This window comes from Triplophysa dalaica, chromosome 24 (genome assembly GCF_015846415.1).
Source record: "Triplophysa dalaica isolate WHDGS20190420 chromosome 24, ASM1584641v1, whole genome shotgun sequence".
Taxonomy (NCBI): Eukaryota; Metazoa; Chordata; class Actinopteri; order Cypriniformes; family Nemacheilidae; genus Triplophysa; species Triplophysa dalaica.
Window position 1 is genome coordinate 6642212 of NC_079565.1, and position 27545 is coordinate 6669756.

The 27545-nt window shown below is 40.4% G+C and overlaps 1 protein-coding gene across 1 annotated transcript in view; it reads right to left on the reverse strand.

The window, feature by feature from the left end:
- The window catches only part of ccnd2a (cyclin D2, a), a 126840-nt gene that overhangs the window by 21808 nt on the left and 77487 nt on the right, over positions 1 to 27545 (reverse strand). Inside the window, exon 2 of the mRNA XM_056739450.1 lies at positions 24988 to 25035. Coding sequence (XP_056595428.1) covers positions 24988 to 25010 — 23 coding nt within the window. The 5' untranslated portion in view covers positions 25011 to 25035. The remainder of the gene's footprint in view (positions 1 to 24987; positions 25036 to 27545) is intronic.

Below are 27545 nucleotides of genomic sequence, written 5' to 3' on the forward strand. Positions count from 1 at the left end.
TTGACAAGCTGGTGAGATTGTTGTAACACTGCTTCTCATTTATTTTTAGCAAACAGGTGCACCAAACCTTTAAGCAAAAACTGTTTAGAGCATAATCAAGTTGGAGCGGTCTAAAAACCTGCTTCTGACATATCCTGAGTAGGAAGATTTTCTTCACTTTAACTAAAAAAACAAAGCAGGAATGTATGTTATTTTTCAACCCATTGTCATTATAGACATCAAAAGCCAACCTGGACAATGTGTTGACGGACATTTTCTGCAGATATAGCCTGTCTAGCCTAAAATGACAACGTAGATCCCTGTCAAACTTTTGAAATGAAAAGCCCCCTTGCCGGCATAATAACCAACATTAAAGCATTCCCACACCCTGATCACAGAATCCTTTATAAACACGATTGACATTTGTCAGAACAATTGCTCAGATATTTTTGTGTCAGGACACGTCGTGCAGGTCTTTTCTTAGAACACAGAGCAGATTTTGCACAGAGCCGTTCAGCCACAGCAGCATCTTCCTCAGTGCCTCTCATATCACAAGCCCTTGATTTTGTCACTCATGCAACAGCTGCTGGCAGATACTTTACCAGTCCAGTGCCTATTTTCCCTCCGCGCAAAAGAACCCAAACAGAGAAACAAAAGCATAGCTGGAGAATGCAAGGACGTTTCGGGGGGCAGGTTGTGTCCCTCAAGAATTTGTCAGCACAAAAAATGCCAGTCTGACTTTCCGTGGCTGTCTCGATCAGTTCACTAACATCCTGAGAAGTTACATCTGGGAGCTTCAGCTCTGTCAACAATGTAGCAGTTGAGATCAAACGCCTTCTGAGAAGACACAGCTTTATCCTCCTCTTGCTTCAAACCAACTTGAAACTTATTAGACTTCTTGATTTTGTCTCAGCTAAGAACCACCTGCAGGCAATAGTTCAAGAATGTACTCTAAGGATACATTAGATTTCCAAACAGTTCACTGATCCAAATGCAAGCTTTTTGCGGTTCCCATCATGTTGGGTACCTGGCATGCAATCTCACGCTCACACCTGCCATTTTGAGGTGGGTTTGCGCGCCCTAGTCATCTGGTTGTGCTCTTGGATTGGGACCAGTGGGGCACCAGCAAAAGCAGATGGGGTTTAGGCGTAGATGTGAGCGAGCTCATCTGCAGATTCTCACGTTTAACATTCTTCAGGTGTCACCTCAGTTTTGGTGCTCACTAATAGCATGAACCACATGCAACCTTAAAAAACTTTAAAGGAATAAGTTCACCCAATTCAATGGGTTCCAATGTTCTTTGGTTACCAACATTCTTTCAAATATCTTCTTTTGTGTTCTGTAGAAGAAAGTAAGTCATACAGGTTTGGAATGATACGAGGGCAAGTATGATGAGAAAAACCTTTTGGGTGAATTATCCCTTTAAGTATATCCTTATAGAATAAAGATAATATAATCAAAGAACCTAAAGATTCAACAGTTAAACGCTCCTTTAAGGCCTCCTTGCCTACGAGGGGCATTGCAAATTCATAGCCCCACGTTTACCCTAACACATATGAATTTACAGCGTAGCCCCACTCTCGATTCAGGTTGAAATAATCTGATCCTTTTGGGAAATTCTAGTGTCGGGTGTAATTTACGATCCGTATCTTTCAAGTTCCCCCCGTTTGCTACTGGCGTCAAACTTGAAGGGCCATCGTGTGTGCGTTTGCAACATGTGTCGGTTGCTATCTCGCTCGCTGAGGCACACAAAGGTAAATGGAAGCTTAACATCCTGGGAAAATCTCAAACAGAGTGAAATTACCTTGATCCAAAGATTCCTGCTGCATACCAGCTCGATGAACCCATAACACTCCACAATAGAACAGCTGACACAGATAAAGGGGAAAGCAGACCAAGACAGAGTAGAATAAAAGGAAAAAAAGGAAATCCTGAAGCTGATGTTTTATATTTTTTGAGATTTTGTTGTAGATCTGGTTTTCTAATACAAAAGTCATGGATGGATCAATGTGTGACGTCAGTTGTGATCAAGCAGCACCTCCCCACAGGACAGGCCCATGGCTCTGTTTGGGTTTACTTAAGAAGGGTGGAGGTTGTTTTGGCTGTGATGCTATTGTGTGAACTGTTATACTGAAAGGAAAAATGTTAGGGATTTGTGAAATTACAGCTTTTAATGTCAGACACAACAGTTGGGCGGAAATCACAACACTATCGAATGTTAAGCTTGATTCCGGGAGCTGTAAACTTTGGGTTTATGATGCTGCTTGTTGACACCTCGTTAACATGCAGTTCTCCTCTCACTTCAGAGGTAAACTTTACAACATGTCATTTTCATGTCCCCCCCTCAACGCGGATCTCCTGTTTTTGCCAAGTGGTTGATATTTCTTTGGACAACATCATGTTGACCATGGGACAATATCAAACCAGAGATCTGAGAGCACCAAATGGAGCAGAATTATGCCGTGGTCACACTTGACTATGAGCACGCGACGCGAGATTCGTTCGGACGGTGGTATGAGAATGTGAAGGAGCGAATCCGCCATGTTTGACATTTCCTGTACCGAGAGGTTTTGATCTTCTATTGGTCGCACGCACTCACGTGATGCGAATTCGCAGGTCAGGGTTCACCAAACTTGTACTTTGCTACGCAGCGAATAGGTAGTCAATCCGACAGGCGGATGACATCAAAGTACCACGAGAGCTATTCAAAACAAAACTTTATGTTTTTTTGAATCGCTCTTGCCGTGCTTTGATGACATTCTCATGTCGGATCTTCCGGCGCCGGATTAAGTCGAACAAGACTAGTGTCTTCGGATGGGCTCGCGTTTCCGGTCTAACGCATTCTTATGCGTATGAATGGAAGTCAATGGAACGAAAAGTCAAGTGTGACCGCGGATTTAACATCAAACTATCAGTTTGTTGACATTTACTCTGTTTTTACGTGCTGCTGTATCCCGCAACTGTGGCCAACTTGAAATCATCAATTCTTGGTACAAAATATGTATGCCCATAACAGTCAACAGTCATGTTGGCTAGTACGTATAGAAAAATCCTGTTATGATTTATTTAATTCTTTGAGTAGCAGCGCTAAAAAGGAAAGGTATTAAAAGTGGATATTAAATTGATTACTGGTTAAATAAAGACAGAGTATTGTTCATAAGTTGCCATGCAACTTGAGAAAACGTATCACAATTCTGAGTCACTGCATTTTCTGAAGTCCATTCACTTATCTGAATAATTCATTGAAACAATAAAACATTGTTTAATCATACCATGGCAGTCAAACATTAACAAGGCAGAAAATACCATAACAAATATAAGGTAAATGTGAATCGATGGATCTGGAATAAAGAATACAGCACACTAGATCTTAAGTCACTGAGAGAAATGCAGTTCCTAAAGCTGAATGCACCTGTTTGTAAAGTGCTACTTTGTGAAAAATGCTCTGCTTTATCATGAGCTCAGCATCTTGAGCTTCGGTTCGACAAAATGTATAATTTTTTTACTGGTTTAGGTAACCAGTAAATGTTTTGTGCCTAAAATAAGACCCACAACAGAAATACCATCAATATATCCATAAATACACAACCGCCTGAAACTTATTTTATCAGATCTGAGTAGGTCTATAATTGTAGGCTGAAAATGTTTGTCGTTTTTGGAACGATTCCAGACATTTTCATATCAAATTATACATCTGTTCAAAGGGATTCGATTCTGAATTTCTCCTTTCCTTTTCCTAAAAACATTCTCTATGGGATGCCTGAAGCAGACACAGCTAGTGTGACCTACATGAGATCCTCACACCTGCTTGAATTTCATTAACCGACTCTTCATAACAACACAATTGAACAAATGAAACATTCACCTCACCCATCAGGCTGTGCTCTGTAAAAAACACCTATGCTTTTACTTAATTTCCATGAAAAAGAATATTCATGATTTCAGAGTTTATTTTAGGAAATCCTAAAGGTTTCTCTGGAGGGAAATTGTAGAACACCTTGATCTGATACAAAAACATATATGTATGCTTCCATTCACTGCAACCGCAATGATAGTGTTAGTGTTACATTATACACATAAACGACTTTTTATTTCATCGACTTCTAGGACTTTGAAAAATATGCTAGGGTTATACAGAGCTTATACAACCGTGTGCCCATGAATAATCACACAACAAAAGAACCACTTTCTATTCATGCGTTTCATGCTTATAGACTGTTTCATTGGACACGGACGCACCTGATCACCAGTTACCATCCGATTTGTGTTTGGCTACTGTCTAATGAACTATTTATATCTAATTTATGTTCACATTCATTTGTACTATTATTTTACTGTATTGTACTAAATAAACGATTTGTTTAATTTTGTTGTAAATTAATTTAATTAAATTAACAATTTGTTGAATGGGTCCTGTAGTTTGGTCATATTTAAAGAAACCGTATGGTAGGCTACATGGACATCTAGCAGCCGAGCTTGATATTGGAGTCTAAATTCAAAATATTGGAGAAACAAGTTTAGCAAAGACATTTTTTAATAAGATTGTTGAAATAATTTACAGGCACTCTACTGTTTGTGAATGTGTACCAGAAGTTAACTGCAGCCCATAAATGCGCAGTTATGTTTGTTTATGTTGTCACTTTGAAACCGTATTGAAACCTTTGGCACATTTTACAATACAGAATGCAAAAAAAATATGTTTCTCTGTTACGATTAAGAGTAGTCTATTATAAGAAGTTACTATGTTTATTTTGCATAGTTGGCATCTAAGGTTTATCAGTTGTTATGTACAATAATTGCCATGGATCAAAATAACCCCTTTTTAATTCATACTGTATATGCTATATTTTAATATAATTAAATAAAAACAGAATCGCAAAATGTTCATGCTAAATGAAACGAGATCAACTATCTGTCTGACACAGTTGCAGAAAGCAGTAGAAGCACACCCGTTCTTAACTTTCTGCTCTGGTCTGCATTTAGGGGAAAGGAAGCCATTTTTCACCCATTACCTTTGGAATTCCTTCACATAGTTGAGGGGCCAGTCCACATCACAGGCGGGCACTCACCTTTCAATCACATCTCTGCCCTAATCACGTTAGCTCGCTTATAATCACATTGCAATTACTGACAGGAGTGTGACCCTTGCTTTCCGCACTCTCAATCTAATACATGTGTTCCATTGAAGACATAGAGATGCTTTGTGTTAGAGAAGTTTTGTGTTAGGGGGGGGGTGCGAAAACAACTCTGACATGCTGTGTCATGCAAAGGCTATAAAAAGGGATGCAGGCTTTTTCCTGGATCAGTCGAGAGAGGATAGCACTATTTTTAGCGACTATGTGAGGCAGGGGGAGTGTAAACAGTGGCTGGAACCAGACCTGTGGATGACAAACAGTCGACGGGTCTGCTGAAATCTTCGTCTGTCAGATGAACAAAATCTGTCCAGAACCTGCTGGGATAAACAATAGTCCCCCCATTTCTTACATTTACCCCCATTTCTTTCTTCCCATTCTCTATTTCTTCCTTTCTCACTCCCTGTTTCTCCTGGCAGGTAATCTCCATTACCCTCCCTCCACGCGGATTCAGGATTCAGAACTGTCTGCTTCATTCTTGGGGTGCGGATGCTAAGAGGCCATTGATGAAGAAAGACAAACTCTGCAGGGGATGTGGGTTGAGAATGCCTCTCTCCCCCCGCTAATTTCTCCAGGGCTCGACTTCCACACTCTGAAGCTCCTCAGCATGTCAAGGGTCAGACCCCCCAGACCTCCTGACTGATGGGTCAACCCCCTGACTTCCCCACCCACCCCTGTTCTCTCTCTATCTAGAGCTCTCTATGAGAATGCCAGATAGGGAGAATGGACAACAAGCTTCTAATGAACTGGGGAGGGACCAGTCTGGATCCCAGTGCTCGGTGATAAAAGATGCCTCGGAGAGACCAATAGACTTCTAATCGACGTCTCTTTCCACGCTGCTTAACTTGAGTGGTTCAGGAAGTATGAAGACAGTGAATAGAAGCAGTTATGAACAGACGGGCTATGGAGAAAGGCATTCCTGATGCAATGCGGTGACGGCAGTAAAGCTACCTTTGAATTCCTCCGCAGGGGTAAAGCCTATGCTGCAAGTAGAGAGCAAGGGAATGCATTATGATCTTTAGCAATCACGCCATCAAAGCCTGAATCAGTTGCCCTTAGTCAAGACTTCGACAGCACAATAGTAGGATTGAGTCTAGGGTCCATAAATAAAGTCAGATAGGGAAAATACCTCGTTCAAGAAAATTTTTATGTCCTGTCACATGTTCCATCAAATGTATCATCTAGGTCATTTTTCGTTAGAAGGATCCAATAAATTAAATTGAGATTGTTACAGACCAATCTGCTCAAAAACGTGTTTATTTTTAACCAAAAAAGTTACAGATTGCCGAGAAGGCAATATAAGCTGCATCACATGATATATGGTATCGCAAGGTTGGCGTTGGCTGCAAGTACAGTATGTAGACCATCTTCATTGCCAAACCCTAATTTATACCCAATAACACCTTTAACACAGACAGGCTGTTGTTGTCGTCGCTCAGGGTGTGAGGTCAAGCATTTCCTGTGTCTATGAATGGTCGCCATCATTAGAATTGTCATGCTGAGGCACTTGCCCTCCCCTCCACCATTCATTGTAGAGTCATATAAAGTCAGACATCTCTCTCTCTCTTTCTATCGTCCCCTCCCACCTTCTCACTTTAATAGACCCAGGCTTGTGTATACAGTACACGGCATTCATTGCTACATTACAGTAATGAAAGTGCAGACACCAAGTGGCTCTCCGCTTGACCACAAAGCACAAAAATGCAAGATTCCCCTCAGGTTTTCCTTAACAGCGTCCCTAGAGGAGAATTTTGTCAAATGCATGCGGCGAGACGTTTTTTGTTGCCAATTCACCCCACAAAGCGTCTAGTCAAGTTTGAGTTTTTCTCCTCTCTTCACTCCCTGCCGAAAACCGTCGGTCTGTTTACTTCTTAATGTCGTGGAACAAGGCGCTATCCTACCCACACCTCCTCTTCATGCTCAAAGAACATGCAAGACTAGTCGAAAGCATGGTGCCAAATATGGTGGGCCAGGGGAGCATGAATCGGTAGTGTACCAACAGGTTTGGCTTCCACACCCTGTTGGAAAATAAATACTTCATAATGACTGCTTATTAAAACATGAAACGCTGGTATGACCGAAAGTGTGGATTCCGTGGAAATCCATAACAAGCGAATACATGTTCTCTCATCAGCCGTGACATTTCAGATACACAGGGGAGAGATCAACTGCATATTTACAGTAGGTCAGTGACCGCAATGAAAGATGGCAAAGTAAAAATGTCACTCGGGGCAAATAAAGAGATCGCCATCTTCAAAAAGGAATATGAGCAGACAACGATTATTTGATATTGATAAACGTAACTCTAATAATGAAGACGAACTGTAGAAACCAATGGAAAATGTTAATAAAGCGGTGTTCATCTTTCTTTCATAAAAGAAGAAAAGACTTGCAAGCCCCCTGAATCCCCCCCACACGCCCACCCACTCACTGCTCAGACTCTGTCCTGGCCCCTGCAGTCTGCTGTGATATAGATTAGGTTTCAGCTCTGAACTTGCACAGGCTTTGCCAGAATGACAGGAGTGGAAATTTCGAAGAAAAGAAAGGACAAGAGCTAAAATAAAAATAACAGGAAGAAAGGGGTGTTTTAAATGCTGAGTAGAGGAGTTCGGTTATTATTGGAAAAAAATCTAAGAGGTCATTCATGAGCCTGAGCCAAGCTATGAGGAAACTGCTCTCGTGTCTCAAACAGTTGGGGGATCTGGCCAAGTCCTACTTCAGCTGTTGTTCCAGGCCTTGCATTTATCACAGAGGCATTTCCCCTAGAAATTGAGAGACTCTTAGAAGCAAGGCGATCTGTCACGTGTCCTCTATACCTACAATTGGCATTACCCTGAAAGAGGACCTTGCGCTGGGATCTCCTCAACTTGAAAGTCTCTAACAGCTCAGGTATAACGACCATAAAGCAAGACAAACTATCTGACAACACCTCTGCAACAAATCTACATCCTGTACAAGATCATGTCAGAACTTTGACGTCGGTAGACTGCACCCTCAAGCCATTCCACATAGTTTCCCGTCCCTCCCCCTTCCAAAAAAATTCCTCACCTTTAAAAAAACTCCGGGTGGGGGAGCTCTGGATTCGACATTTCACGGGTTAATGATTATCAGAGCAGAATAAAATGTTTTTTTAGGTTCCTGCCATCTGTCAGTTTTATGGACAGCCAAGAAGGAAATTGGGTCTTTGGGTTGTTTGGCCCAAGAATAATGAGCTGCTGAAAATTATTGTTATAGATGACCCCTCAACTCCATCCTCATATGGACCAAATCCAACTGCACTAGGTTCAAACAATCAGGGATAAATCAATTGGATGTTATGAGGAGAGGGAGGGAGTCACAGGTAATGACATCCGCCATGCTTCAGAATGGAGGTGGAGGTGCTGGGAATGTTTACTGAGCCTTGTGTCGACTACTTCGGTTGCCTGCACATGATTATCAAGTGGTGCTAGGGCCCCTCTCAGAGCATTAGACTCGAGGAGTGTGTATGTTTTGTGTTGCATTAGGGGCGATGGATGTTCCTCAGACAAAACAGCAGATAATATGGTGGGAAGCAAACAGGTCTCGTAAGACACATTCCACGATGAGTTATGTACGCATGTACTGTGCAATGCATTCACATGCTGTATATTACAACTTGTTACACATTCACATTAAAAAAAAATGCTGTCAGGTTAGCACTTTGTGTTTTTGCTTGACACAGTGTGTAGACTGCTTGTCAAAAGTTTAAGATCCTAAAAATCTTTGATCAGAGGGCACAAATCCAAAAATGGAGTAAACTGAAAAAAGTGAATAATCACAATATAATTCCCATTGTTCCATTTTTTTATTCCATGGTTTTGATTAACTATTATTCCAAAATGGGGGGGATAATAAAGAAAGAAAGTGCCCCATTCTGACATCATGCTATAAAATCATTTTAGATATGATCACACAGCGGTGAAAAATACAAGTACGTTACATTCTTTAAAGAGATAAGCAACGGTGGAATGTGTGCGAGATGGCAGTTTGGCCTGAAGCACTGATGCAAATAAATGCCCTGAGATGTTCAGAAACATATCAATCCATCCGTTATGAATGAACTGAAGCAAATCTGGTTTGTGGATTATTTCCGAAGCAAAATGACACATCTTCCACGAACATTTATCAAACAAGAATTTCAACTCCCACGCACTTATTATTTGGAAATCCTTTATCCACCCAACACCTAAGTGTTGTTTTTTTCCACTTGGTTGTACATATATGATGCTTTATGAGGACAAGTAATGTCCATACACTATTTATAGGTTTATCTGCTGTATGTTATAACATAAAAACAGATGCTGCGGAATAAAAGTGAAAACTTCGTTTTTAAGAGGCATCTGTGACCCTGCATACACGCTAGGACAGAGGCCCTTTGCATGTCGGACTGGAAGCGCGGGCTGCATAGCCAGTGCATCTCACATCAGCCTGAGTTATGATGTGCCACCATCATCTGCCGGGTCCCAACAGCTGCCGGGACAGTTGTTGAGCAGTGGGGCAGCGGTAAAGTCAGAAAAGACTGCCATGGCAGACTCGTCCCGCTTCAGAAATAATAGGGCTAGTATCTCATACAGAAATCTAATGTATGGGCATACATAAACAAATAAAATGTAAAGAATTTAAAATAAAATAAAAAAACTGGGACCTTGAGTAAGTAGCTTTGGATAAAAGTCTCCGTCTAATGCATCAATGTAAATACCGACATATCAGTTGCCTCAAACTAGTACAAACATCAATGTGAAATCATACGTCTGAATGTTTCAAATGTTTAAATAGATACGTTTTTGTATACACACATAAATATTTATGTGCATGTATAAGAATTCCACTATTTGTTTGAGACATATACTTTATGCTCAACTAAAGCAGACAACTACAGTACATTAGAAATGACCTTCACCCAGTCCTTTTCCCTATCTAACAGGAACTGGGGACACAAGGAGAGAGAGAAGGGGGGCTGCTAAACACAAAGACGAAGCCTGGATTAAGTCATGAGTAGCAAACGACATAGGTTGGATTTTTACCGGGTGAGATCACATCCTCTTCTCTGAGTGGCTAAGAGACTCATCCTCAGTCAGAGAACCGAGTGTTCAGCATGCCAAAAGGGACATCCATTAGGGGGACAGCGGCATGTGGTTGTGCACACACACATTTGCATGTGCATGCACACGAATGTACATGAACCATATTTTAAACCATAACATTAAGTATATATTAAAAATTCAAACACAAATGCACGTACAAACCTACTCAGTATGAAACGTTTGAACCGAATTATAAATGATGCACACACACGGTCAAATCTATGTGACGGGGGCGGAGCCACAGGTGGGCCAGTGCCCAGAAATGTATTTTTAATATTATTAAATATTTATTTTAAGCTCAATTCTAAATTTGCATTTTATAAATTAAATAAAAACATTTGGTTTGTTTATTAACAACAATATCCAAATATTATTAAGAATGTGCTCACGTTACGTCAGTTACGTTACGGCCGTTACGCTGTGTGCCAATATCTCTGTATATAGATTTTATTTCAATGATCATGTAAACATGGCTAAACAGCTATCCATACCGTGTTTAAAAAAAATACACGTCTAGAAAATGACGCTGAAAAAACACACACCGAGGCACCTGGAAATGACGGTGTAATACAAACAGCAACACCCAATGAGTCGAGTGCTAATGGCAGCATTTGAATTCCACCCTCCCCTGATACTTCCGAATCAGTAAATCCAAATCGTCCACAATAAACATGCCATATTTTGTAAAGCATGCAGATATTTTCCTGAGGTCCACACAGGGTCTACTTTCACAAGACACCAATATAAGAATTGGAAACGCCTACGACAGTCCTGAAACAAACATGAGTCTAGTAAACTGCGCTGTCTTTTGACGCATACAGGGAAAGCCATGCACCACAAAGGCGTGGGACCGTGATAAATCAACTGCACAGTGATGCTGTTTCATTTGTAGAGCGAAGTTTATTGAATTGCATCGGACGCCACAGTGAGACAGATCAACGGTCCATAAATTTTTCTTAAAAGGGTGATGCAAATTATTCATTTACACTTATAATCTTTAATCAAAAACGTTAAGCTCCTCTCCCCCTCTTCACCACATGACTCCAGCAATAAAAAAGAGGTAGGACTATACTATCTGTCCAATGGCCACGCATTTTTAGCCCTCCCCTCCAGGCCCAAAAAACCCATCAAAAGGGAAGAGCAAAATAAAACCCCGCCTTTCTTTTTTTGTAATTTCAGAAGTCGTTTCACCCGGATACATGTCACGATACGGAAAGGAAGTCAATCGCAACTTCCATTTCATGGTGACTTTAAGCGAGGGTTTACAGAGCACAATGCAAGCGGCTACGGCTGTCACGATCGCGGATGACAACATCAATGATCAACTGTTCATGTACCGCAGGGTAAGATTAAACTAATTTACATTTAACCAGTTTAATTTGGAGAGACACTGAAATGTAGACCTTCGTTTATGACCTACAATGAACATTCTTTAAGAACAGTTCGTTATTTAGGTTTGTACGTTAGCATGGACTCGCAAACTTAACCAGTTTTAGCCAGAGATGAGATACTGAATCACAAGATGATATTGAGAATCTGCATATGGAAACTTTAACTTATTGAAAGTATGAAAACCAGAAATGGTTTCTCTTTGGCACTGAAACCTAAAGTTGTCCCCGTGCAACTCATCTTCAACTACCATTGGCCCATCTGCGTTCGAGGGGAGGGGCTTACCAATAGGTCAATTGTTTAAATGTACAACACATGCGTGCGCCTGAGAAGTTGGCACAAAGGGACAGGCAAGCAGAGTGTGTCTGAGCATGTGTGTGCGCGTGTGTGAAACTGTGCGGATAAGTAGCCTGGGAGGGCCGTGAGGTTACATAACTGTGCTACAGCGGGGGCCCCTTGTTCACTTCCATATGGGGGCACCAAAGGTTTCGCGAGCAGTTGTGTAGTTGGGGCCATACACACCCGTACACCGTCTGGTTACTTTTTCCACAGCGCTGTTTGCATATAACGACTTCTAAAGATCTATATTAGCGTATACCCACTTGTTCTCCTGTTTAACGTCTCAAAGCTGCTTTTGTGGTTGCTTTCCCTTTAACTGTATCGCGTTCACAATTCATTCATACAATTGGTGCATTTCTTAAGAAAATACACAATATGTCTTGCGGGCACACCTCCGACAACCACGTCATGCCCATCATCTTCAGTGTTGGCAACGAGGAGTTCGTCCTGTCAGTGACTGAAAGAGTCCAGCTGAAGCCGTCAGGTAATATTCGTCAGATAAAACTGCTCACTTTTACTCAAAGCTTGTATAAAGGGCACTCACCGGCAGTGGCTACTCTCATCAGTTCTTGGCCTCCGGCTCGAGAAAGATTGACACTGAATTCACCGGTTATCTTGCGCTGCTTTATCTCTTTATGATATTGCAGTGCATCGCGAATCTTTGATATCCGTCAAAACTTTAGCTTTCTTTAAATGACACGCAATTAAATGAATCAAACCACTTCCATAGCCCTGCTGTTTAAAATCACACAAGTCAGAATCCTTACATCATCTCTGTATCCTCATTCCCTGTACAGTCATTTTAAACCTCCTTGTTATGTTTATTCTACATTTAAAGTAACAAAGTCTGTTTTTTACCACAACGTTTACTTCATACATTACTATCTTCCCCTTAAATTATTAACAAGTATTGACACAGAGAGGGCAGTGATAACAAAGTTACACCTGTATTCTGTAAAATCCTGCATATGTTTTTGCATAATCTTATATATGTGATGTGTTACAAAGTTGCGATGCTTTGTAAAAATATTGTATTGTGGCCAACAGTACTGGCATAGACCTGTTTTTTTCCCAACCTTTTTTCACCAACTTATTTTTCCCAATTCTATAACTTCATATTAAAAGAATAAGTGAAGAATTATGCATAAATATTTAGCTAAAATAATTGTCATATGTTACTAGAAAAACAAACAAACAAACAAAATGACCCCTGTCTTTTAGCCATTTGAGGTCGGGGTTATGGTTGTATAGTAAAGAACACCTATTCTATTAGGACTACACCACTGTTTGCGGCCCCTACAGTGATCAGTTAAGCCTTATGTGTGGTTTTCTTGTCTGTGTTTTAGCAAAAGCCTTTGTTACTGCATTGGGAGTGACTATACATTTTATGCAAAACCATATGGTGGAGTCACGTTTGGAACGCACTCTTACAAAGTGGTAAATCTATAGTATTTGTTTAACTACCACAGTCCTTTAATGTACATCTTAAAGCTTGGAAGTTTAATGGCACCACATCTTAAAACAGTGGTGGTACGGTGTTACTAGAAAATTAGGTAGCAGCACAGCTTGGTGCTCATATTGATAAATTGGAGCGCTCATTAACACCACGCAATGGACCAGGCTGAAGCATTCCTCCCCCGCTGCTGTCGGAACTAACCTTGACCCTCCAACAGAGAGAGGATACGGTACTAGACTCACCGAGCTGAGTGGAGATGGTGCACAGATGGAGATATTCTCCACTTACAGTCTCAACACTATAAGGAAATCTAAGACACGGAGAAAGATGACAGAGAAGGGTCGAAAAAAACGTTTTGTGGGAATTTTCCTCCCTTCCTGAAATATTTCCTGTATGCCCTCGGACGGGTTGCCTGTTTTTAACCCCCCAAAGCCCTCGCTTTGCCTTTCACTTTGGGGGGCCCTCAGACCCCCTCAGCCGAGTAGGGAGCTTTCAGGGTACCCTGATGGATGCTAATGGGGGACTCTTTCATATCATTTTACAGGGCTGGTCTTTGATCTGCCGGCTGGCTTGCTCTCCACAGGCTGGATATCCACGGAACATGCAAATCCCCCCACACAAACACCTGTGGAAAAACTCCAAGAGCACGAGGGAAGAATAGCAGAGCTGGCAAAGAAAGACAAAAGTTCATGAACGTGAAAGAAAAGAATGAACCAAAAAGAGAAAGAGAGAGGAAAAGAAAGCGAAAGAGTGAAGAGCTAAAGAAAGGGGCTAAACAGACAAGTGAAAGAGTGCAAAGAGAATGTGTCAAAAAGGCACGGACCAAAAATACGCTTTTGGGGGAGGGTGGTGGTTGGACCCTGAGGCGGATGTGTATGCACTGTTGAGACTTAGGAAGGAAGAACTGGAAAAGAAAGTCCGGTAAGAGAACCATGTCAGTAGCACGCAGCAGCCACACTTTGAATGGTGGTTAAGTGTGGCGACAGCTGGAGGCAGATGATTGGCTGAGAGGCTAGGGAACTCGTGCTTCCTGTGGCCAGCTGCTATACCCATGGCCCCAAGTGACAAGGGTTATAATTGATTACTATCTGGCAGTTCAGCGGAGTGTACAGAGTACACAGACCCGGTGAAGTACAGTACAGCTGGCTGCACAGTATCCTCTCAAGAAAAAAATGAAAGAGTCTCTCTTTCTCAATCATTCTCTTGAAGGCATGGCACAGCACGTGGTTCGACACGTCTAGCTTTCCACAAGGGTGTTTGTCTACTGTCCTCCCTTTTGAAGGAAAAGGACTACACACAAGTGTACTGAAAAGTACTTAACTTCAAGGCTTTAGGTTTAGGTGAACGGATTGCTTGCAGACATTGCCGGTCAAACCAGAGCCATTTCTCTTGCGTTGCTGGAGACCTTCCTGTGAGCTCAACCCTACAAGCTCCGCGTTGCAAGAAAACGCATAAAGGGCTCTTGTGCCCGGCTGAAGTCCTAATTCACTTTATTAGTTTCACTGCTTTATTAGATTCCGTGCGAGGGGAAGAGGGAGAAAAATGTATGTACGTTTCTGAAGTGAAAAGGATATTTTTGTAGCCTTTTGGAAACTGAGCCTGATCGAAGCCTCCTGGAAGTCTAGGGTAGGACTGGGCTGCGGTGCTGTGGAAAGGAAAGATAAGTGTGCCTTTTATACATTTCTAAAGCTCTTAACCTTTCTACCATATCTTCTTTCAGCTTTAAGTCTATGATGTCATGTTTTTGGGTTCTTGGAAGTAGGAAGGATGAAGGCATCTTTCTCCAGCACCTCTTTGTACTGCTGGAAAGCCCTCTTCAGGACACATCCAGAACGATGGCCTCGCTGCATCCAGGGGGCAGGAAACTGCTCCGACCAGATGAGAAAGAGGAAGTGTGAGAGGAGAATCCTTGCTGGAAAGGATCCCCTCCAATGGGTCCCACTCACCATCGCAAATCCTGAATGGAGAAGAGAAGTGTGACAAAAAGAGAGCACAGTTAACGTTGCATCACCCGTTGTGTCAAAGAGACTTTTTTAGGTGAATTCTTTTGTAGCCTTAGCCCACTTTACCAGAAATGGAATGAGCATAACAATGCAGACGGCTTAAAGGTACATGTGGTGTCACTTTCGGTGTTTATGTATGACTACGGGTGGCTGTATGGAAGCCCTTCACCTTAGTCAAAACAACTTTGAGTAATCGTTTTAAAACCATGCAATGAGTAAAGCAGTTCGCACCCTTAAATCAATTTTCTCACTAGCCTAAATTTACAAAAAATCTGATTTGGTGCTTGAGGGATTTGCTTCAATAGCAAGCTTTGATTTAAGATCAACATGTGCACCTCGGGTACTGTAACTTTGCCTACAACTTTGAACAACTCTGAGTGCTTTGTTTTATGCCTTTAAGAGCAAGAGCGAATCAAGAAAATGTACACAACATCATTTGATTTGTTGTTCTTCCTTCCTAAATCTCTTGGTCAAAGGTTTATTGATGGTGCGAATGGGCTGGAAAAAGGACTTTCCTGGATAAAAACAGAAAGATGTAGAGAAGACATGATGACTACAGCTTGAGCAGAAACATCAAGACAGAGATCTCGGCTTCGGGCCCAGACTCCCAGATGGTGTGTCATCCTCTGGCTCTGATTGCAGCTGAAGGTAATTTTTTGGAGAGGAACCAGGGAGGGAACACCCCACAAAACTGGTTCCGACACAGCATACAGAGAAAATCAGCTGCCTTATGAGATGTTTTCCTCAGAGACAGTGTTGTCAGAGAAAAGGACACTGCGTACCAGCAGAGGGTGAGGCACACGGACGGATAGCGATGATGTGATGACAACTGTGATCTCTTTTTAAACACCGAGTTCTGTTCCCACAACGCAACTGAAAGCAGGAGAGAGGAACTTCCTTAAAGAGTACCTAGCATATGTTTTTAAGGCCTTACTTTGGTTTATGGAGTGTCCAACAACAAGTTTATGTAAATAAAATTTAAACACTATAATGTCGTAATAATAGGCAGTTATTCGTACCTTACTTCTTGACTGTGTCTCAAATGATTCGTTCCGCGATTCATCCGTCTAGGCCCCGCCTACCCGCTAACCTTGTGTCATGTGATTGGTCAGATGGTGTAGTCTGTTGTTATTGGTCAAACGCGTTCATCATTTGTCGCAAATAGAAAGCCTTCCATCATTACAGGATTACGGTTTACATGTGATTGGATGTCATTTATATAATATGTGTAGCTAGAGATGGCGCGATTTTACCGTACCAATTTGAGCCCGAGTCTGACGAGGAAGAAGACGCTAATCCACATGACTGGAGCAGGATGTTTGTCAGTGGCAAGTAAAAACTCCCAGTGTGACAACATACATGTAGTTATTTTGCTCATCAATGAATTAAAATATAATTTTTTCTTAAAATACTGTTAATACGTTAGTAATACTATTATTTCGTCGTAACTGTGCGTTGTCATGGTACATAGAGCATTTCAGAAAGGCGACGTTATGAAAAATGATTGTAGTTTCACCCAAATATATCTATATAGGTGCACGTGCGGCAAATGTGTCAAAATCCAAGGTTAACAGCAAGATAAACAAACTGTAACACCCCAGAAATAACGGTACATACTAATGTTAGCGTGATATGCATTAGCTAAACACAGATATAAGGTACAAAAATATTTCTTGAAGTTAAGACAAAAATGAAAAGTCACACTAACAGGTTGTCATTTGGTGGAGCTAACAGGTCCAAATAGAGTTGGTATTGCCCCTCTTTCAAGGATCGTCGTTTGACATATCCTGCAGTGAACGTGCAATGATTATTAAACAAATGTTCGGTGAAATGACGCGCGCACAGTACAACCCTGGGGTTATACTCCTTTGGTATCGTTGGGAAAATGAATTGTAACCATTTTTCCCTCAGACGTTCTTCCTTTGGTAGTTGAAATAAGACCGACTGTGTCACACCGTAGAACACAGGTTCTAGACATGATACACATGCATCACGAACGAGCGACAGTGTTTGGGGGAGGAGAGATACATTTTCCCGGCAGTCTCAGCAAAACGTAGGCGGGGACTATGTATAGTGACGTAGATACGCAGGTGAACTATTCAATGTCTCGTTTGTGTGATTCAGAGTTGACTCCCATTTTTACATGCAAATAACTTTGTTATTTATTCACCTTCGGACTTACAACTTGGACAGCTTACTTTCAAACATGGCAACATAACAGACTGGACGAAATGTCATTTTCATGATCTCATGCTACCTACTCTTTCAACATTTCACGGTCATCTTCTGCATCACAGTCATGTGAGGTTGCCTGATTTCAAACGTGATGAAGAAACAACAGAGCAACACTACAATGGCAAAGGTTACGATTTAGTTAAAATTTCAACTCCGATAGGAAAATGATTTGTTTAGATGCTCTTGCATAGCATAAATGAGGGAGACAACAGCATTCGTTATCTACTTAGTATCAGATGTTTCTCTAAAATAAAGTACAAATATTTGAAGAAAAATTCACCAACTACTGAATACAAGCATGGTTTTCTCATACCAGTTCGAGAAGGATGCTCAAATCAAATAGCAGTTTTGAGATTTTTTCAAAAATCCTGAGAAGGCACATACATTAATATATACATACATCTAGAGAAGGCACTAATATACATTGATATAGTATAAAGCTGTACAATTATTTGTATAACAAATCACATTCGGCTTAAAAAAAACATACTGACATATTAAAGCCCCACAATGTTGCAATCTCTTCTAAATCTCTAAAGGAGGCATGTCAAATTACTAGGCTTGTTTTCTCAAGAGAAACAATTGTAGTACAAAAAGAATTTGCTCTTCTTTAATCTCACTGCTGAGATAACGGAGATCTTGTTTTTGATTCTACGCAGTTACGTGTAGGCCCCGTGTAGTCAGAGCATCATTGTTTTCATTTGCCTGTGTTTTTTCGTGGTGCTGTTGAGTTATAGGTCTTTGCTTGCATCTGCTCTTAAGAGGAACCTAAAAATACCCAGTGAGGTAATGAGAAAGCCTCTGCACTATTTACTTTTAGCGAGTTAGGCTTTCAGAAGAGTCTGCTGAGAGAGCCGAATCTGCTAGATGACTGAAGGGGAATTTTTTCAATGCTCTGAAGCGAAACACATACACGGCTGAGGCTCAGATAAAATAGACATGCAGTGAAAAAGACATGAGAAAATAGAGAACAGACTAGGGCCGAGAGCAGTCATAAAGTGAAAAACAGTCAAAAGGAAAGAGCTAGAGAGGAAGGTGCGCAAGACAGGAAGACATACACAAACATGAGAGACAGAGGTCACAAGAGACAGAGAGGATGAGAAAGACCATGGTCTGGTTCGAAAACTCAAAATATCTGCCTTACTTGTCTGCTCTCCTTCATAAGGGTTGATAGATGCAAGAGCTGAAACAGAGAAAGCAAGATGGCGGCTTTTACTGTCTATACTGTTGACTTCAGCCCTCTGTATGTACACGATTCCAAGCTATATTAGTGTTGTGTCTTGTTTTTCCAGTAATACCGAAGCATACTTAAAATCAGGAATGTATCTTTTTTTAAAGGAAATTATGCACAAAACAATGAGTCATGTCTTCAGAGAAATAAATACACAGCCCACGATTTCACACATGCTTCACGTCAGTGCATGCACTTCTTTTACAAAATGAAATGAAGATCATTAGCATAGAAAAGAAAGAAAAGATTAAAGAGAGAAGGGAGAGACCGAGCCAGTGGAAGGGGAGCTATAAAGGCTTTCAGGTTGCCGTCCCTCCAGACCGTGACGTTATCTTAAGATGAGCTTGCGATGGCTTCTCATTCCATCCTAATGGCCAAATGCCTCCAGATAGTGAACAGGATGGACCGAGTCCCAAAACTCCCGTAGTGCGCACATTTATGAATGATTGGGATCACAACATAGGCACGTGGAAGGAAGTACCATGTTTGTCAGCGACTGACTGGTGCCCTGTATGGTGTCATTCGTCTCAAATTAAGATGACACATCTTTTTGAACTTATTCCTCTACCCATGCCATTTCACATGCTACATAATACTGTGGGAATGCCAACCACAAGTATTAAGCTACTGAGGTCAAACATAGTTAGATAAGGTAAATATCGCATTCATGGACTCTGTAGTCTAAACACAAAACCGAGGAAGAGGGAACAAAGACCAGCCATGGTAAATTAAAATCCACTGCCTATCAGGGCCTGCAAACTATCTTAACTGATTTTCCTTAAAGCTGGAAACAATTTGCAAGGTCTTGGGTGAGTAAAGTAATAGTGTAATACGGGCCTGATTAAGCCATTAAAGGGGTAGAGGACGGAGTTTCGATGGAAATGGCCAAACACAATGAAGTACAGTCTATTCTCATAGCATGGTGCGTTCATGTTGGCAGATGAGCCATTACGTGACCTACGCACTTTGCAGGCAAAACTAACACGGTACCAGCTAACGTTGGTACAGTTTCACATTCCTTTAGTCCAAATTATGTCAATCACTCCCCGTTACATCCACTCCCCCTCCCCATCCTAAATATAAGAAAAGAGAATGTTTTGGTCTTATCAGCAGGAAATAGCATTTGATGAAATTACACTCCTGGGCCAGAGCATGAAAGTGATGGCCAGGCCCGTACACTAATTACAGGGTCCCCAGACGCACGGCCTGCCCTTGATCCACGGTCGGACCCTACAAGGAACGCGGAAGGTAGACTGCGCCGGGCCGACAGACCTGGGTGGGCTCGCTGCTTAGCCCTCGCTCGGGGACATGTTAACCATCAGTAAGTTGGTATGTACGCTGGTGCTCTTGAGCCTGTTAGGGGACCGAGGGCCCGTCCTTCCCAGTTCCCATCTCGGAGAGATTCTGAACGTAGCTGGAAAGGGCTTGTATACTATCCAACATCAATCTTTTCTGGTTGTGTTACACTACAGGTTAAAAGTTTGGGGTCACTTTTTCATTTGAGCACAACACTTAATCATCAACACTTCATAACTAACCTTAACTAAACAGATCGAAACAGACATCTGATAGATGTGTGATGAGATCTGTAGTCTCATCAGTAAAAACATTGGTGCTTTTTGTACAGCTCAACTGTTTTAAACGGCATTAGAGCATCATGGTTGACAAGTGATCCTTAATTGATACTTATGAATGCTGTCACGCATGCATTTGCTGGGGCTTTCCCCCTTGGTAACCATAGAAACCCAAAGTCATCAGCACGGCACAGGCCATGGGGCAAAGCTGCTGATCTGTTTCCGATACTCGAGCATTTCCGATACTCGAGCGCTTCCTATACTCGTGTTTGGGATTCGATTCATGCGCACAATCGCAACTCTCCACCTGAGAAAGTTGCCCACACCCTCGCTTTGAGCGCTGATCCCGGGACAGACTTGTGGTTATAATGCCTGACAATTCCTTAGCAATTGAAACCCGTACTGACACTTCAAAAGCTCAATCTCAGGTTCCTGTCTTCTATGCATTCACGTCACACACCTCCGCTGCTCTGGCTTTATGCTGAAGATACAAGATACTGCAAGCTCGTGTTTGGGATACACGTTTTCCACGCGATCTCTCGATTGATTCATTGTTGAGTTCTCATAAGGTTCTATAAGTGTATAGAGAGGCATATTAATACTACAGACAACCCAGAGACCTGAAACCGTATCCTTTATCCTCAAAGACTAAAAACAGGAAGTTATCGATTTGACTTTCCGCTGTTTGCAGAAGGCGTGTGCTTTCCCTTTTGGCGATGGGATGTTGTTATTTTGATGCCAAATCGAGTCCTACTCCTACCCGTGCTTGACTATTTATACGGCTGCTAGAAAGGAGAGTTGTCAGAGCACCAACACCGGTAACATCTTTTACCTCTGAAATGATTTTATAACACAAACCATATAATAATGTTACATAAATAAACACTTACACTTAAAATAGATACAATGTTGCATTTAATATACAGCCGCGGAAAAAATTAAGACCATTCCAAAGACCATTTTCAGTTTTTTCTGTCTAATTGTGTGTTTAATAATTCATTAATGCATTTAGAAAAATCATATTTGCAAATATGCAAGATTATCAGTGAAACAACATCTGGTTGATACTGTACGTCTCCGTTCAAACTATGCTCCAATGTTACAGGTGTGTTTTTTTTCAGTTTTGCTTTCTAACTTCTTGTGAGAACAGTTTGAACAAGGATGAAAGTGAGCCTTGATCAGCACTCCTGCTGGCCCTCATGTAATACATCACCACACTGCAAGGCCAGAATCATTCTCCTGTACATAAAGTCCCACCATCACTGCACCGAACTCAAAAACGCTCAAGGGAACTGACTGTATCTAACCAAAATTGCCAGACAGGAACTGCATGCGCGTGCGGGTCTTGTAAGGCACGCGATCTGCATCCGCACTGACGGCCCACATGAGCACAGAACCAAGCTGATGGCGAGTGGTAAGGACTGCGTTCTACAAACTGGTGGAGGAGAGAGAAAAAAGTTGGTTGACACATTCGCAAACAGATGCATGCACACAGCTGCCGTGCAGCAGTTCTCCCTCTGTAAGTTGACTGTGGTGATCTGGTGTAGACAGTGCAACATGCAGGCAGATGTTTCCTTCATTCAGTCGCTATGCACTTACAAACAGGGCACTAGATATTCACATTTGTGTGTTTTTAATAGGGCTATCATTTTAACGCAGTCATTTGGTACAATGTCTTAATGAAATAAAACAACTCAGAGAAAAAAGCTGCCAAATATTAACGAAAATGTGCAATTTCGACTTTTAGATCGAAGACAATAAATTTAACAATAAAAAAAGACAAATAGGTCTGTCACAATTATTAACTAACCGTCTCAAGACGGTCTTATCTGTTATTGTCATATTATAGTGATTGTTAAGATTTTTTACAGTATTGTCATAATAGACATAGAATTTTTTTGGGACAAAAAACAGCAATTATTTTTGAGACAATTACAAATTGACCAAATTTCATAATTAAATAAAATTGAATAAATAAAGATTAATGGATTATATGTAAATCATTTTGTCTGCAACATTAATATTATGTCTATTAATTTGTGGTTTGGGGGATTTCACAGGAAATATTACTGGATATTTGATTAATTGCAATTAATTTGAATAATTCGTCAACAAATGATCAATTTAATAACATCTGACAGCCTTAATCTTGGTATGTTTGCGTATGCTCATGATGTGAATAAATGAAACATTTTGAAATGTATATTTGAGAGTGACGGTGGTTCAACATGGTGGCAAAGACTCAAAAGAAAAGCATCCAAACAGGAAGTTGCCAATGTTTACATCTGGGCTAATCCTTGTGAAACAGTGCACCCAATTTTAAAGACAACGTGTAAATTGAGAAAAAAAAACCCTCAAAGGTCCGGTTTCACAGACATGGCTTAGTTTAAGCCAGGACTATGCCTTAGTTGAATTAAGAAATCTATGTTGCATTATAAAAAAAAACTTGCTTCTTGAGACAAGACATTGGCACTAATATATTTTAAGATATTTCTGGGCAAGTTATATTCAGTTAAGACAGGTCATATGTTCATTTTAGTCTGGGACTAGCCTTAAGCCTTGTCTGTGAAACCGGGGCCAAAATGTCCCTCTTCTATCAAAGCACACATGACAGAAACCTAAACCGTGTTAAGAAAATTTGCAACCCTATTAATTGCAACCCTACCGCTACTGTATTTAATGGAAAAGGAAGTGATACAGGCTGGTTTCCAAATCCGACATTTAAAACAGTAAAAGCAATGAGACATAATCTAATGAGACAGATGGGTCCAATAAGCAGTAGATTGGGTGGCATGTCTGAACCGCAGGGAGATGTGACCACTGGGAAACATACACTAAAGAGTTCCAGGAGAACAGGCAACCAGAATGGAGCAGGGTTTAAGAAACCAGCTCTCTAGAGCTCAGCTGTAGCAGGCAGCTGTATCGACCTGATCCCAGGAACTGAAAGGGTTCAAGTGTGTATACTCATGTCAGAAGTGCCAAGTCGTTCTCACCAGAGGTTCTTTTGCAAATGAGACGCAAGCACCAGCACAAGTAGATTTTAGATTACGTACTTGTGATTTTTTAAGATACTGCATTCATGTGCTAAATTGTGTTTGCATTAACTACAGCATAAAACACTGATGTACAATTTTTTCCAAATTCATTACCACATGTAAAATTCTACCTGATGCTATATGAAGACTTAACTATAAACAAAAGTAGCAAAGTTAGCTCATTTTAGTTACTCCACAACGTTGTCACATAGCTATGGCATTTCAACCTATAAGCAACTATAACGCACAGATATATTAAAGTAGCACCATCTTCACCACAATTCAAACAATGACTCAGACGTTTATTTTGTTCTTGTATTGTCACACGGACATGAAATGAGCTTTGTGCCATATGTTCCATCTTTGTTGTCTACACTGAATTCTATCATAACTAATGGTTATGGATTTAAAGAGAATAACAGTACAAGTAATGCAAGAGGACATGAAGGGTTTTTGTAATGAATGAGATTTATAAATAGCATGGAAACCCCTCATGTGAACATTTACAGGAATTCAACTGTAATTCAGGTTTCAGTGGTTCGACACAGTTAAGTATCAGATCATTTGTGATACTGAGAACATGTGTTCATGGTAAAAATCTTGGCCAATGCGCAGGTCAGAGCCTAAAGGTCAAAGGCTTAAAAAAGGAAATAGTGTGTTTTGCCAGTGCTTTCAGAGTAGCAGTTAAATATGTTCAAATATAAACCTCCTAAAATCTGAATTAATTTAAATTAGCATTTAAATATAGATAATGAATTTAAATGTACTGTGAAGTGACTGGACACTGATCTTAACCTCCACTATTTATACTGAACTTGTGATACATCCATTGCTGCAATATCTGAGTCAAAATCACCACCAAAGAATGCTTTCAAACCTGAGGTTCATAGCTCATGCAAAGGAAAAAGTGAAAATACCATTGTCAGCAACACCTGTTCCTTAAGAAGTGACCCTATACACATGTGCATTTATGGAAATAATGACATTCAACACAATACCGCCGTTCATAATGTGACGTGAAACAAAGTGAATTTAGGCCATGGCGGGAAATGCAGAAAAACTTGAACTGAAGCATGATGGGGTACAAAAGTATTATTCTATGCCAGACAGACGGAAACAATCTTTCTGTTTCATCCATTGGATTGACCACAATTATTATCTATCTTAATACCAACAAACACCAAATGGATTAAATTAATGTCCTGGTAACCACAGAAACACGTTCACTTCAGGTCAATATCCTACAGGTATTAGTGTATCGCTCGCCACAAAATGTATCACGTTGGCAGCAGGTATTTCCTGTTTCATGGTAAATTGCTTCCTGTATGCCCTCAAATAAACCTAAATCTTTCAACATCTCGATGCATGTATTATTGCATAGAGACTAAACAGCATCACCTCATATCCACCAATCTACAAAACCGCTATCTACAAAATCTTATAGCAATACAATTTTATTAGCTCTGAGGTTTATAGAAGCAAGAGTAACTGTGCAGACAAACCAGCACTTACTTGAGATCTGCCTGTGCAGTCATTGATCTATGTGAAGTCCATGAACACCTTAAATGAAAAAAAAAAAAAATTCAACTGTATGCTTTATTTATCATCTAAACATACTGACAATACAGGGTTCTGGGCTGTAAAACTGTATATCGTTGCTGTCCTTTCAAACCTCATGTCCAGATTCGCTGTTTTTCAGTAAATGGAAAAGACTAGGGATGCACCCATATGTACATTTTGGCCGATAACGATAACCGAAAATTCTTTAACATTGAAAGACGATAACCGATATTAATATACAATTCCCTAAGACTAAAACAAAAGGCAAAAAGTAGACAACTGCTTTTATTTGAAAACATTCACCGTAGAAAACAAGGTAACAGTTAGTTCTCTTTCCCTCCCTGACAATCATGTACCAAGCATACTTTACACTAGTTAACAATTCTTTAACCTTCACATTTTTCTGGTATATTTAATCAAGAAATTATAAATGTTCTTCCCAAAAATGTTCTCAATAGCCACATGTCTAACAGGTCTCAAGACAGAAAGCATTTATGCAGCAGTCTGATTTAAACTATATGCTTTTGCTTTTGTTCCTTATAATTTACACATTCATAAATACTTTTTCTGTTTTGTAATGTTTTGATAATAGCATTAAGTAAATGATCACGACAGAGAGACAGTACTTTACTGTATTTGAACTGCGATCAGCATGCTTATGAAGTAGTTCAACCAGAGGAAATTAATAAAAGATTTATCGGCTTAAATATATCGGCACAAATATTATTATCGGCTGATACCGATAACATTAAAAATGTCCATTTATCGGCCGATACCAATATGGCCGATAATTGATCGCGCATCCCTGGATAAAACACTGTACCTTTTAAAGCATTACCATACTGTATGTTGACAAGCACCTTTAAATACTTTTCATTGGATAGATTTGCAAACCCAATTGGCAACCACAAAGAGTGAATAATAATAATAGACTAACTATGGAGATACAAGGTTTCAGACGGACGGCAGCAATATACTTTACACTGCGATGTACTATATCATAGTTAATCTTTTTTTTGTGTGGAAAATCCATGTTCTCCTTATACTGAAATTGGTGGAAATCCCCTAATGGCGGCCAGTTGCAGAGGAGAGAAACCCCACACTTTCAGACTATAACGGTTTTGTTGCTGTTAAGAGTGCAAGGGTTTGGAAAATGGAAAGATTGTGCACACTTGAGAAACGCTGTATTGCTCATAAATAGACGTGGAAAAATGTAGGTTGTTGATAGAAGAGTTAAGCATTTTTGGAAAAACAAAACAGTCTCTATTACAGATACAGTATGTTAATGTTTTAATTTAGGTGTTGTCATTGCATAAATACATTATAAACGGCTAAGCTACAGACAACTTTTTTATTTAAATTCAGTGCTATTCTTTACACAATAAATGTTTCTCCTTAACATCGCGGCTGTACTCTGAAACCTTGTATCTGCATATTTTCCCATAAATAATTATTATTAGTTGCACTTTATGATTGTTGCTTGGTTTTGAAAATATTTGAAAAGTAGTATATTTTATTAAACTTTGTACTTTTTAAATGATTAATAGCTGTGTTGTCAGTGTCTTCCATTTCATGCAAAACAGTAAATTTGCCCTGTTTACCAATGTCAACCCGATTTGTTTTAGAGTAAATCAAAACTTTACTAAACAGATGTTTATCTAGGAATAACAGCAACAGTAATTCATCAAATGGTGGTCAGTTTAAGCATCCTAAAACCAATTGCAAGACTGCAGTGAAGGATATGTAAAAGTAAGCCGTGTCTCTCATACCCAGTTAAATTGTGTTCAGTTCAAATTTTGTGACGTTAATTGGTTTGCATAATTCATTCAGTGAATCAAATGCTAGAACAACACAGACGATACATGCAAACAAACACTGCCATCACTGGGCGTAATTCGTTCTCATTGATTCACCGTGCAGAGGTTTTTCTATATTCAAATCTCTAATCGGTCTAAACCGGTCAGCTTTACCCATAATAGACGTGGCCCGGCTCACCTGGTGAGTATGAACGTGAGAGTCTCAACACGGTTAGAGGAAGTCAGGAGCGAGGGGGGAGAGCGATCACATCCCTAAAGCTACTGAGATGTGAAGTTGTCAAAACACATATTTCAATGTGAACAAAGTGAGCAAGGAGTACGCATACAAAAGCGTGTGAATGGGCAGATGTCTGGAGCAGATCCCAGGCTTCAGTCGCTCAGGAAACTCGGGAGATAAATGATGTGAGACTAAAGTTCTTTCATTGTTCCTGTTTCACTTAGAAGGAGCCCTATTATCGCCCAGAAATGTCTTTGAAACCCGAGTACTTCGTGTTGTATGTGTCTTTCAGCCGTGATATAAAGTTCAATCGCTCTTCCAGGGTTCTTTCAATGAAACCACCTGATTTGATAATGAAAAAAGGGAGACAATTTCCTTTTTCATTCATATGTTGCACAGGTGGTACAACAGTGAAAAGGGACTTTTTGGGTTATTGATATAGTATCTGCTTTCAGGCTACATAAAAACTCACCTTT